The sequence below is a fragment of the Balaenoptera ricei genome, chromosome 13 (genome assembly GCF_028023285.1).
Source record: "Balaenoptera ricei isolate mBalRic1 chromosome 13, mBalRic1.hap2, whole genome shotgun sequence".
In the NCBI taxonomy this organism is placed as follows: Eukaryota; Metazoa; Chordata; class Mammalia; order Artiodactyla; family Balaenopteridae; genus Balaenoptera; species Balaenoptera ricei.
Window position 1 is genome coordinate 66,312,976 of NC_082651.1, and position 14,174 is coordinate 66,327,149.

A 14,174-nucleotide genomic window follows, 5' to 3' on the forward strand; every position below is an offset into this window, starting at 1 on the left:
TATCATGTTTTCAAATATATTAGCATAAAGAATGTTATTGTAAGTTTTAATAATCTTTACTATTTCTGTAATTATGCCAACTTTTTCATTCATAATGTTTTATCATTTTTTTAATCAGTTTTGCTATGCATGTCTTTCTTAGTACATTTTTTAAAAGAACCAACTTTTTAATTTTGTTAGTCTTCTCGTTAATTACTGTATCAATTTAATTGAAACAAATTAATTTTATTTCCTTTCTTCTAGTTCCTTTAGGTTTACTCTTCTCTTTTTCTGTCTTAAATTGAAATGTTTCATATTACATTATTTCAGGAGACACATAATCTCAGTTTGTCCCACTGTTAATGATGCTAAGCTTGATAATTTCAGTTAAGGTGGTAACTGCTAGTTCTCTCCATTGTTAATGGACCATTATTCCCTTTGCAGTTACTAAGTAGACTTAGGGTAATACTTTGTGCAAATATTTTATTACCTGACATCATTTCATCTAATGAGTTTAGTAACCATGGATGATCTTTACTCTAATCATTTGTTTCACTGGGGGGTGCTAATGATTTTCTATTTCTATTATTCTTTCTACATTTATTAGGTGGTAGTATTCTGTTAAGAAGAGTTTCCCCCTTTTTTTGTTTTTTATTTTTTATTATTTTTTTTTTATTTTAGTTAGGAGTGTGTTTTGTTTTTTGCTTCTTTTTAAATTATTGTTTTTATTTTTTTCAGTTTATTATAATCAATTACAGTCATTATTGTTTTTGATGCTCAAGTTGTTCCAAATGTGGATAGTAGGAACCCCTTTAAACTGGCCTTTGTGTTCTTTTGACACATCTCCATGAACCTTTGAACACTTCTTGCTTTCTGACACAAAATGACCTAAGCCTACTTTTTACTCCTCCTGCCCCAGACTTGGAATGAGCCATTAATTAATGGCACCATCTTGACTAAAAGCTGCCCACTGTTCTTCTGTTGTGCTGTTTTTTGTTTGTAGAGTTCATTATTATTTGCTATAGTAAAGTTTACAGAGACTTTCCTGGCAGTCCAGTGGTTAAGACTCCATGCTTCCACTGCAGGGGGCACAGGTTTGATCCCTGGTTGGGGAACTAAGATCCTGCATGCCACGCAGTGTAGCCAAAAAATAAATTAATTAATAAAATGTGAAGTTTACATATTCCATTCTCTTGTCTTATGAGTTTCTGTTAAGATGGTTTTGTGGTTGGCGACCCAGAAGGTGGGAAGGAATGCTTCTTTTTTCCACTAATTGAGTGATACTGTACATGTAACTTTCTTGAAATTTAAAGCTCTCCTCACCTCAACTCCTTTAGGTAGTATATTCCCTTAAAACCAATAGACTATTCATGTATTAAGACAGTGTTCCCCAGTCTTTTTGGCACCAGGGACCAGTTTTGTGGAAGACAATTTTTTCATGAACCGGGGCTGGGAGGATGGTTCAGGTGCTAATGCTAGCAATGGTTCACGTGGTAATGCGAGCATTGGGGGGAATGGTTCAGGCAGTAGTGCGAGTGATGGTTCAGGCAGTAATGTGAGCGATGGGGAGCAGCAGATGAAGCTTTGCTCACTCGCCTGCTGCTCACCTCCTGCTGTATGGCCCGGTTCCTAGCAGGCCACGGACAGGTACCAGTTAGCAGCCCAGAGGTTGGGAACCCCTGCATTAAGATACTTGGCTAAAATGGATAGGTTTAGCTGCATACCCTAATGGTAATGCTAGCTGGCATTGAAATGAAAGCTTAAAACACCCAGTGGGTATTCTTGGGGACGGAATGTAAACGAAAACCAATTTGGAGTACTTTATGATTATTATATAAAATCTCAGTTTCCCTGGAAGTAATTCCTTTTGAGGAATTATTTACAAAACTCTCGAATTCTACTTCCATTTTATTAAGGCAGTTAAAAATCCTGTTGCTTTCAGGGTTATTTTGGTTCAGGTAAGCTCAGTTTATTAGGATTTGTGACACAGAAAAAAGTTAATCAAGAGTGTAAAATAAGTTTAGGAGGACAGATATTGGGCCCAGCTCTGTTGCCTTAGCCCGGCATTGGCCATGGCTCTCAATAAGAATGGGTGTTTAAAAGTGGCAGAGCCCAGCTCCTCACCTACAGTGTGCTAGGAGCTGCAAGGTAGTAGAAAGAGATACTCTCTTCATAGCCATCCTGACTCTACTTCAAAAGTTCTAATAGGAATTAAGAGAATAGGTAATCATATATCTGGATGTGAAAAGGTAGCCTCTACCACTAAGTTATAGTTTCAAGATAAATTTGTAGCCATCTTCTGATTTGTGCTTTGGGTGATAATAGGAAGTTATTGGTATAGATATTTTGTCTCACTAAAGATTAACACTAGATTTTGTAGAAATTCTAAAAAAAATGAGCCTTTAGAATTTGAATTTCAAATCATTACTCAGTCATATTAATTTTATGATTGAAGTAGAGACTTCAGTTGAAGTAGAGACTGAATGATTTAGACTACTGTAACAGCCATTGTTGATGATGTGAATCTAATCCAAATCATAAAGCATCTCAAAAAGTCTAAAAAACTTTGTGAGAATGATTATTTTTTCATTTAATTTCCTTTGGTGATTTTTCTGTTTTATTCTTGTGTTTAATTTTAGACTGTGTAAACTCTTTGTGATATAAAACTATATTTATAGCTTACATTCTCTACACTGTTGGTAAAGTATCATGGATACCCTTGTGCAATAAATATTTACCAGCTGTTGCAGGTTCTAACCAAAGGCTTAGTGCTCTCTCTGGCACAAATCACTACAGTTGTCATCTTTGGCAGAAAGCTGACATATAAAATCTTGGCTAGAATTATTTTCCTTAAGCAAGAGAAACCTGTGGAATGTTGAATTATTCAACCCTTTTTTTTATTTGACAACTGAGGTTTTGCCTTATCCAAATTTTAATAATTCATATGATATTTATATGCTCACCAGAGATCAACTTAAGCTGTTAGCTTATTGATACTCCTAATAAGACACTGAGTGCTTTATTTAGCTTTCACCTATATCTCTACTTGTTAATTTTCCATTATTTTTCCTTTTTGAGGATGAGTATATCATTTTTTTTAACCTCAAAGAGAAGCTCTGTTTTATAAAGCATTATTTTGCCTTTTGAGCTAATAAACAGTTCTATTCGGAGGATTCCTTATCTCCACGAGAAGAAAATTATGGCTAATGAAGATATAAGTACGAAAAACTTCTTATCATAACTCTTGCTGTGAATAAAATAATAGTGAACATAATGATAATGTCTTCCTCTCCCTTTGACGTTTTCCCCTTTTTAGGAGGTATTTCAGTACTTTATAAAACTCTGTAGACTTCTACTTCTCACACCTGGCTATTAAATATGTAAATGTTCATAGGACTTCCTTTACTTCTTTCTCATAGTATTTCTGAAGACTTTCCAACGCTTCTTAGTACTACTGCATCCTAAGGACTTATCCATTTAAATTAATAATATAGTCATCAAGTATCCACCTTGTTTACATTTTTAAATGAAAAAGAGGAAATAATTTATTGAGCTTATGAAACAACATTTAAGATCTGTGAAATGCATATTATTTCATAGGTATACACCTAACATTGTAGTACTTGAATGAAAAGGAAATAATAATTACCTTTAAAAAGCAAAGGTTTTCTCCCTAGTCGAAATATTATGGTCATACTAATAAAACTTTTTCCAGGATTTCTTGCCTATTAAACAAGAAAACGAAAAATCCCTTTCAGAAAACATGGATGCATTTGAAAAAGTGAGAACAAAATTAGAAACACAGCCACAAGAAGAATACGAAATCATCAATGCAGAGGTAGGATATCTTATATATATTTTTTTAATATGATATTACCAGTCAGGATACAAATAAAATACCTTGTGGTTTATAAACATAATCCCACATCAAAATTAGACTGCTTTTGGCCTTTAAAATATGCTGAAAAACTTAAAGAACAAAGAGTAAGCTGAGTATGGTCCTTTAAATAAGTTATAAAGATCAAAGCCAAGATGAATTTCTAAGCATATAATGTTAATTCTGGTTTTTGGAAAAAATCAATTCTGTTTTTAAATACTCCCAGGAGAAGTTCAAATGAAACTAACTCATAATGTTTTATTACTTGAAAAGTATTTGATTGTTCTATCTGTACTTTTTTTAATAAAAGAAAATTCACTTTGAATAGTATAATACCATGAAATCCAAGCATTTGCTTGACTGTTTTGTGGTTACCACAGTCATAAATATTCAGTTGAAACAGATTGAACATGCATGTTGAAAATTTTTCGATAAGATTGGAAAACAGAACCACAGCTTATGAATGAAAATTACGTATGTAGTAGAATGGAAATAGCAATAGGTTAAGAATGAGGAATTCCAGATTCAAATTGTGCCACTAACTAGCAAGTAGTAATTGTCTTAAGCTACCTGAAATCATATCAATCAGTTGCATTTAATATGTAAGAATTAGACAAGAGCATGATTCATATATTGGTAATAGTCTTTCAATCTTAAATTGTCTATATCTGTCACCCTCACAGAGGGTGAGATGCTTTGTGTAAAATCAGATCAAACCGTGGACAATTGGCAGTGACAGCATATTTTAAAGGAAAGACTCTCAGAAAGTAACTGACTGGGTTTTCAGACTAGTCTAAGTCACAGTTTCCGTATCTGCATCATTTTGGATTATCTTAAAGATGCCACTTGATCTCTGTTAATTGTCAAACGTTCCAGAAGTAAAGCTAAAATGGTTTGTACAGTCATAACTGACGTAGGTTTCGTTAATGCCTTCTCTTTGTTGCCTCTTATATTTATGTATTAGAAACTCCTCCAGTGATTGATTGTAAACATATGAAAACCATATCTTAATCACTATGTTGTAAAAAGTGATTCATTTTGTATTTTTTATATGTTCATTCATAGACTGCAACACGTCTGCTTATAAAAGATCTCATTTCTTCATCTTGACTAGTCAGATCACTAAACAAATTGTTTTTAAATTATTGAATAAATTGTAATTAAATAAACCATTTGTTTCTTTTCATTGTCAGATTAAACATGGTGGTTTTGTTTATTATCAAGAGGGCTGCTGTTTGGTTCGTTCCAAAGATGAAGAAGGTACAAAACAGTTTTTCCTTGTAAGAAATACCTGATTTTTCAGGTTTTACATTTTTCATTGGAAATTTGATATTGATTTTTCAAAAGTATAGAAAATATCTGTTTTCAATTTCTGATTTTTTTCTCTATTTTTAAATGAGTAGTTTTTTAATTTCTGGGTTTGCCTAAGATATAATTAACAGCTACATTCAAAAGCTTTGGCAGAGAGAATGGAGGTGGGAACCAGCATTTTTTGAGCATCTACCAAATCCTGGATACTGTGCGAGGCACTATATAGACTATTCAGGGTCACTTACATTTTCTTACTTTTCTGGGTTGTATATGGTCTACAAATATTAGACTATAACTATCAAGTAACATTACATAGGTTGATGCATTGAATAATATTGAATAGCGTAGGGTAGTATTAAATACTAATGCCATTTTCTGTACACGTCAAACTGCTGTCAGTGTTCGAAGACGCCAAAATGTAGCCTCTTACAAAAGGGGAATGCTAGTTTAAAACATTGAAATACAGTTTATAATTTTTTGAAGTATATTTTGTGGAATTATCTCCTTTATCCTTTCCTTTATGCAGCAGACAATGATAATTATGAAGTTTTGTTCAATTTGGAGGAACTTAAATTAGAGCAACCCTTCATTGATTGTATCAGAGTTGCTCCTGATGAAAAATATGTAGCTGCCAAGATAAGAACTGAAGATTCTGAAGCATCTACCTGTGTAGTTGTGAAGCTCAGTGATCAACCTGTAATGGAAGCTTCTTTCCCAAATGTGTCCAGTTTTGGTAAGCCACCAACCAAAACAGTCTTCTACATTGAAAAGGCAACAGTAAAGAGAATTGTCCACACTTTGCAAACATTTTTACTTGCTCACGTGAGTGAATGAGAAGATGAATGCCTGATCTGTTTATCCCTGTGGACTCCATACCTTCCTCTGTGCCTCTTATTCAGGAGACCTTCCCTTCTTTAGTTAAATATCCAAATTCATGTTCATGTTTTTAAAAGTATTGTAATCAGAGTCCAGGTTGTACAGTGTATGTTAATATATCAGTAATTCTTTGCTATTATTTAGAGTACATTTTCACATAAAAATTGTCTCTTAATATTTTATTCAACTTTAAGCTTGGGTATGATTTTTTCATTTCACATCATCTTGTTGAGCCATTATAGCGCATTGCCCAGGGTCACTACCAAGGAACTCTGGAACACAATGAACTAACTTATTCAATAAAAGCTATGATATTTTTACCAGGAGAACCAACTTTAAATTTTATCATTTATCACTGAGTGATATATATGTTTATACTTTATCCTCCCTTTTCATTTTCTGCCATATATTTCCCCATTGTTTAATAACAATGCTTTTGCAGTGAATAGAAATTATACCGTATCTAATTGATTCTAAGGCATACCTCTTGTACATTTTAACCTCTCTAAAATCAGAATGCATACTATACAATAATGTCTTACAGTCACTGTCAGCCAGGTGGCAGTCATGATGTAATTGTGTGAAAACTTTCATTGACAGCTTCTGGTAAGATCTAGAAAACACCATATTTGGTAGTTTGAGGTATCCTGTGGCTTGAAAACAGACAGGAAACATTTAGGCATGAGAGAAAATGGTCCAAAATTTCCTCAGATTTAGAGGTTGTAGATTTAAACATAATTCATCTCCTAAAAGCAAATGTGACTTTACCAAAGTCTTTCTTAAATATTGAATATTCATCTCTTATTTAGAAACTTGAGTACCCTGAGACTAATAACTACTTGAAAACTTAGAATTGATGTAGTAGTATCTTATTCTCTGGAAATATCTCTGGCTTATAAATAACAGGGTTAGACATAGTCAAACCTATGTTAGATTTAGATTTCCAGGGATAAACTTGCACATCTCTTCTATTTGGCACTCAAAATTAGAATGCACTGTGCCTTTTTTTTTTTAAACTGTAAGTAGGTGGATATATATAATTCTTTAATTATTTTCTTTTAGAATGGGTAAAGGATGAAGAAGATGAAGATGTTTTATTCTACACCTTCCAGAGGAACCTTCGCTGTCATGATGTATATCGAGCCACTTTTGGTGATAACAGGCGTAATGAACGTTTTTACACAGAAAAAGACCCAAGGTACTAAAACAATACAATTAAGTCTTTTTCTTCAGAGTATTTCTCTAGTTATCTGAAGTGCTGCTCTTGGTTGACTTAAAACATTGATTTTGGCTGGAATCAGATATAATAAGGCTAAGAGGAGCATAAGCATTCTTTTGTAAGTGGTTTAGATTCAAAATTGGAAATTAGTTATATTCAGACTTCAGAGTGAACACAAATATATCATTAGACTCAAATGCTGAGTTATTAACATTCTCTCTGTACTGACACATGAGAGGAGTTGTTAATTAAACATTTAATATGGTTTCCATGCAGCAGTTATGAATCTCTTGTAAGTCATAACTAGAATAACCATGGTGTCAGTTACACAGAATTCACTATTTATTTCATATAGCTTATCTGAATTTTAAATTGCTTTGCTTTGAACCATGATATACATTGGTCTTTAAATTTTACTTTCCCCAATACTTTGGTAATTCCTCCTTAAAGCTAATTCTTTTTGCTTCAGGACTTATGCCTCATATTACCACTTAACCAGGCTTGGGAGGAAATGATAATAAATTTATCTGGCAAAATCCCTTAACTCTTACCCAGATATACTTTTCCAAATGATTTATGATAAATTATTTCTTAACACCAGGGTCCTGTCACCTTTTACAGTATAATTTGGACAATATCTGAACAGATTTTGCAAGAGAGAAAAATGATCTTTAACACCAAATCTATGACAGTAAAATTGATACCCAAAACAAGAAAAGTAACCCTTCACTTAATAAAATCTCAGAGCTGACAAGGACCTTAAAGAAAATCTTACACAACACCCAGTTTATATAAAGAACTTGAGGTCTGGAGAAATTGTATTATTCCAACCCATAGAACTAACATTCTGGGTTCAGTAATGCTGTCATTGCTTTTTTCTGATGCTGATTGTTTTAATGAGAATTTACTAGAACCAGCTATTCATACGATCCACTACTTTATGTGTCATTTGTCAAGGATATCTTTTGGAGATGACAGTTTAAGCTAGTAATTTATTACATTGTATCAATGACTTACGATTGTGAACCATTTTCCACCTTGTGAATAAAACTCAAAATTGACCCTATGAGCTATACCCTTGAATAAGGTACTTAGTTGCTGTATGTTGTTACTATCCTAAGTTCTAAGATTGAGTTATACATACATTGAAGATTCTTGATTTTTGGCTTCTAGCTTGCTTTTTCTACCCCAAAAAGAATTAACCATAATTAAGTATGTTTAAACCTAGTTTGGCATCTGATCTCTAAAGCACAGATTAGTTTGTCGATTCTGAATACAGTTGACCCTTGAACAACTGGGGGTTAGGGGCACTGACTCCCGTGTGGTTGAAAATCCACCTATAACTTCACAGTTGACCCTCTTTATCCACTGTTCCATATAAGAGTATTCAGCCAACCACAGATGGTGTGGTAGTGTGGTATGTATTTATTGAGAAAAATCTGTGTATAAGTGGACCCCACCAGTTCAAATCCATGTTGTTCAGGGGTTAACTGTACTTAACAGCCCTAATCCAAAGGGAAGGACCAAGAGGGAAAAGCAGCATACCAGTAGAGAAAATGTAATAAAGGTCTTCGTAGAACTTCTAAGACTGAGCTGTTTTTTTTTTACTGTGTTTGCTTTGATCCCCAGGTTTCAGTATTCTGCTCTCACAAGTAAGGTTTGCCAAAATTACTTTATAACTTCTTTTTCTAGTTTCTTGAGGTGTGAAGTTTGTTTGAGATTTTTCCTTTTTCTTAATGTAAGTGTTTATTGCTATAAATGCCTCTATTAGAACTGCTTTTGCTACATCCCATAAGTTTTGGTGTGTAGTATTTCCATTTTCATTTACTTCAAGTTTTTTTTTTAATTTCCCTTTTGATTTCTTCTTTGACCCTTTGGTTGTTTAGGAGTGTATTGTTTAATTTCCATATATTTGTGAATTTTCCAGTTTTTTTCCTGTTAAGACTTATTTTGTGACCTAACACATAATCTTTCCTGGAGAATGTTCCAGGTCCACTTGAGAAGAATGTTTTTTTTATTTTTGCTGCTGTTGGACAGAATGTTCTGTATACGTCTGTTAGATCCATTTGTTCCAAAGTATAGTTCACGTCCAAGGTTTCCTTACTGATTTTCTGCCTGGATGATCTATCCATTGTTGAAAGTGGGCTACTAAAGTCCCCTACTATTATTATGTTGTCTATTTTCCTTTCAGATCTGTTAATATTTGCTTAATATATTTGAGGGTTCTGATGTCGAGTGCATATATATTTATGCTTGTTATAAATCTTCTTGATGAATTGACACCTTTGTCATTATGTAGTGGCCTTCTTTATCTCTTGTTAGAGCTTTTGAGTTAAGGTCTATTTTGTCTGATATAAGTATAGCTACCCTTGCTCCCTTTTGGTTTCTACTTGTGTGGAATGTCTTTTTCTTTATTTTGAGCCTATGTATGTACATGAAATTGAAATGAATCTCTTACTATAGGCAGCATATAGTTCTTTTTTTATCTGTTTAGCCACTTCATGCCTTTTGATTGGAGAATTTAATTCATTTACATTTAGAGTAATTTATAACAGCTAAAGACTTACTAATGCCATCTTTTTCATGTTTTCTAGCTGCTTTGGATCAATAGTTCCCAGTTCTTTCCTACTGTCTTCCTTAATGAATTGATGATTTTCCATAGTGCTATAGTTTGATTCCCTTCTCTTTATATTTTGTGTATCTACTGTAGGTTTTTGCTTGGTAGTTACCACAACTTTACTTCTGTTTCTAAGAAAACTGTTACTTACAGAGCTGCTTGTGTTCTCACTTCCCTGTAACCACATGTCTGCCAGATAATTGACTGAGTAATTTATCTTTTGATTACCTGTGTCATCATTACACATAAATAAGTAGATAAAAATAGCAAAGGAAGTGTTGAAGATAAAGAGCAAAATAGGGCAGGGGATTTGCCTTACAACAATATATTAAAACATGTGAAAGCTGGGACTTCCCTGGTGGCGCAGTGGTTGGGACATGGGTTCGAGCCCTGGTCCGGGAAGATCCCACATGCCATGGAACAACTAGGCCCGTGTGCCACAACTACTGGGCCTGCGCTCTAGAGCCCGCGAGCCACAACTACTGAGCCCAAGTGCCACAGCTACTGAAGCCCGCGCACCTAGAGCCTGTGCTCCGCAACAAGAGAAGCCACCTCAATGAGAAGCCCGCGCACCGCAGCTAAGAGTAGCCCCCGCTCGCTGCAACTAGAGAAAGCCCACGTGTAGCAACAAAGACCCAATGCAGCCAAAAAAATAAATAAAATAATTAAAAAAAAAAAAAAAAATGTGAAAGCACAACAGTTAAAATAATACAAATGGACAGACCAATAAAAGAGACCAGAATAGATAACCCTAAAACAGACCCTAGAATGTAAATATTGAATATTTGGACGAAAACAATTTTCATCACTTCGTACATGAGCATACATTCCTAAAAGATTTAAAGGATCTATTGGTAAAAATAAAACCATCAAAAAAAACCCTAGGTGAAAATATATGTATTTCACTCAGCTTGGTTGAAATATTTCCAGAGCATAAAATCAGTAGAAGAAATTACAAGGGGTAGTACCAATATTCTTGATTATCTAAAATATTAGACTCTTATGTCAGAAACTATTGTAAACAAATAAAATCCATATGACAAAATGGTGGAAAGTATTTTCAACAAAAGGACAAGTTAATGTCCTTAATTTATAAAGAGATGGTTATAGACCAATAATTTAAACTACATCACCAAGTTTAAAATGGACACATTGCAAAGAAATAAAATTGACAAACATGGTAATGTAGTCCAATACAAAAGGAATTTTACCAAAATGCTTATCTCTGGGGAGTGGAATTCAGGGTTATCAGCCTTCTTTATATTCTTCAGTATTTTCAGTGTGAATTACTTTTGTAATAAGGAAACATGTAGGTAGAATATTTAAAGGCATCCAGTGTGTCAGTATGAATTAGTGTAATGCTCTTGGGATAATATTTGATTATATTGATCAAGAGTCATAAAAATACTTAATCACTAAAACAGTATTTCTGTTACTAAGAATCTATCCTAAGGAAATAATTATAAAAGTTAGGAAGAGGGACTTCCCTGGTGGCACAGTGGTTAAGACTCTGCACTCCCAATGCAGGGGGCCCAGGTTCGTTCCCTGGTTGGGGAGCTAGGTCCCACATGCATGCCGCAGCTGGGAGTTCGCATGCCACAACTAAGGAGGCGGCAAGCCTCAGCTGAGGAGCCCACCTGCTGCAGCTAGGGAGCACACATGCCACAACTAAAGGAGCCAGTGAGGCGCAACTAAGGAGCCCACTGGCTGCAACTAAGACCCAGCACAACCAGATTAATTATTTTTTTTTTAAAGTTAGGGAGAGGGAAACTATCTTCGTGACATATTCCGTTTTATATTTATTACAATGAAACATTAAAATCTACATTTTTAAGAATTATGATAATTCAACTCAATAGAATATTAGGTAGCCATTAAAAATAATGATCACAGACTGTATAACTAATGTAGGGGAAGATGATAATATGTGTAAGAAGAAATGCAGGGACTTCCTTGGCAGTCCAGTGCTTAAGACTCTGCACTTCCACTGCAGGGGGCGCAGGTTCTATCCCTGGTTGGGGAACTGAGATCCCATGTACTGCACAGCACAGCCAATTTAAAAAAAAAAAAAAAAACCTAAATGCAGAATCCAGAATTGCATCTATATTTTTTAAATAACTACATCTATTTAAAGACATGTATAAATAATATTAAGCCTTAGAAGGAAAAATAGAAAAACTAAAATAGTTAATTTTAAAAATGTGTTAGGTTAGTGAGATTGTGAGGGTTTTTCTTCCTGTTGTTTGTTTTGTTGTAAAAACTAGGAGAATAGGAAAAAGGATATCCAACATGCACAGAGAAGAAAAACAAAGGAAACTCTGTGTCCCTTTTCTTCCCTACAGTTACATATCTCCTCTAGGAAGTTTATTTCCTCTTCTCAGGAAAAAGCCCTATAATCTATTAATGTGATTGAGAGTTAGATGATGTCTGTAGTTTACCCTGAAATGCATTTTTAAAAAAAAGATGGATTGATAGATACATAGATATGCGATAAAGACAGTATAACAAAATGTTAGCCATGATTGAATCTTAGTGGTAGGTATATCGGTATTTACCTTACATTTCTTTCATCTTTACTGTATGTTTGAAAATTTTTTATAATAAAATATTAGAGAAAAATTATTTTGAATGCCTTTGGGGAGGAAATGAGAAATATAATAGCCAGTTTTTATAAGCAGTATTCACTAAGGAGTTTTTATTTTCTATCTACATTATAAATTAATATATATACTGAACACCAGTGAGATATTGTCATTAATAGGATAGCCTGCATTTGAAATTTATTGGGTTTTCGTATCTCTCTCTCCCTCTCTCTTTCTTCTGTGCAGCTTTTTTGTTTTCCTTTATCTTACAAAAGACAGTCGTTTTCTCACCATGAATATTATGAACAAGACCACTTCAGAGGTGTGGTTGATAGATGGCATGAGCCCTTGGGACCCACCAGTACTTATCCAGAAGCGAATACACGGGGTCCTTTACTACGTAGAACACAGAGATGATGAATTATACATTCTCACTAATGTTGGCGAGCCTACAGAATTCAAGGTAAATCCTGTATTCTCCTGGTCCCCATTTAGGCTCTTAGGGAGTGTTACACTAACATCAACATTTCTTGCTCTAAGAGTTTATTGTTTTGTAAACTTTGGGTATTGTAAAAACTAATGCTACCTTCCTATGTATAACCAATCCCATTTCTCTTCCCTTAGAGCTAATACCTCGTCATATTTTAATTGTACCTAAAAAGGTTAGTAAATGAAAACATACTCTATCCTAAATATATAGTTATCAAAGCCAAACTTAGTGGCTTAACAAACTTTTATAAGCTCATGATTTTGTGAGTCAGTAGTTTGGACTGATCTCAGGCAGTTCTTTTACTGGTCTCGGCTCGGCTCATTGACGGTTCCACAGTCAACTGGCTGTACTCTCACTCACATGTCCATTGGTTGACCAGTCAGCTAAGCACTGGGCTATACCCACCCAGCAGGCTAGCCTGGGCTCATTCATACGGTGATGTTCACACTTCAGCCCTGATGCAGAGTTAGTTCCTTCAGCTCTTCATAAAACAGTGAAGACTAGTGTGGTCTAGTTTTCAGTGGTTTCATCTCTGGATGCTGTAGTAATCATGTTCTGGTACCTAGATCTCTTCTAATTTTGTTCCACACAGCTAATGAGAACAGCAGCTGATACCCCTGCTATTATGAATTGGGATTTATTTTTCACAATGAAGAGAAATACCAAAGTTGTAGACTTGGACATGTTTAAGGATCACTGTGTTCTATTCCTGAAGCATAGCAATCTACTTTATGTTAATGTGATTGGTCTGGCTGACGATTCAGTTCGGTCTCTAAAGGTATGTTTCATTTTCAAAAGATAATACGTTAGTCAAAATACATGCAGTTTATTAACAGAACATCAAATTTTGAATAATACCAATATACTTTTTCTTAAAAGGAAATTAATTTAAATGGAATTTAGCATATTGGGTCTTTATCAGGTTTAGGAGGTTTGTTTTAGAATTACTTAGAGGACCTTCCTTTTTGTGCACTTTTACTTAAAAATACTGTCTTATAGCATGAATTTGAGAAGTAAGGTGCCATTGTATTTCTCTTTCTGCATATCTCTATATCACATATCTCTACAACTTTAGATATAGTAATAACTCAGGCCAACTTGGCAGCTGGTGCCTAACCACTGCCTCCTGTTCCCATCCCACACCTCCAGTGGGGATAGTAGTCATGCCCACTGTGTTTCTGCTACTATGTTTCTGCCACTGCATTCTCATGTCTTCATCATCT

At 34.4% G+C, this 14,174-nt stretch overlaps 1 protein-coding gene across 7 annotated transcripts in view; it reads left to right on the top strand.

The window, feature by feature from the left end:
* The window catches only part of PREPL (prolyl endopeptidase like), a 58,513-nt gene that overhangs the window by 26,986 nt on the left and 17,353 nt on the right, over window positions 1-14,174 (top strand). For 5 of the 7 annotated variants that reach the window (XM_059943437.1, XM_059943439.1, XM_059943440.1 and 2 more), the window contains 6 exons: window positions 3,695-3,817; window positions 5,050-5,116; window positions 5,694-5,900; window positions 7,106-7,241; window positions 12,708-12,924; window positions 13,544-13,729. In XM_059943437.1, coding sequence (XP_059799420.1) covers window positions 3,695-3,817; window positions 5,050-5,116; window positions 5,694-5,900; window positions 7,106-7,241; window positions 12,708-12,924; window positions 13,544-13,729 — 936 coding nt within the window. The remainder of the gene's footprint in view (window positions 1-3,694; window positions 3,818-5,049; window positions 5,117-5,693; window positions 5,901-7,105; window positions 7,242-12,707; window positions 12,925-13,543; window positions 13,730-14,174) is intronic. The other 2 variants (XM_059943444.1, XM_059943443.1) reach the window with 1 other exon arrangement.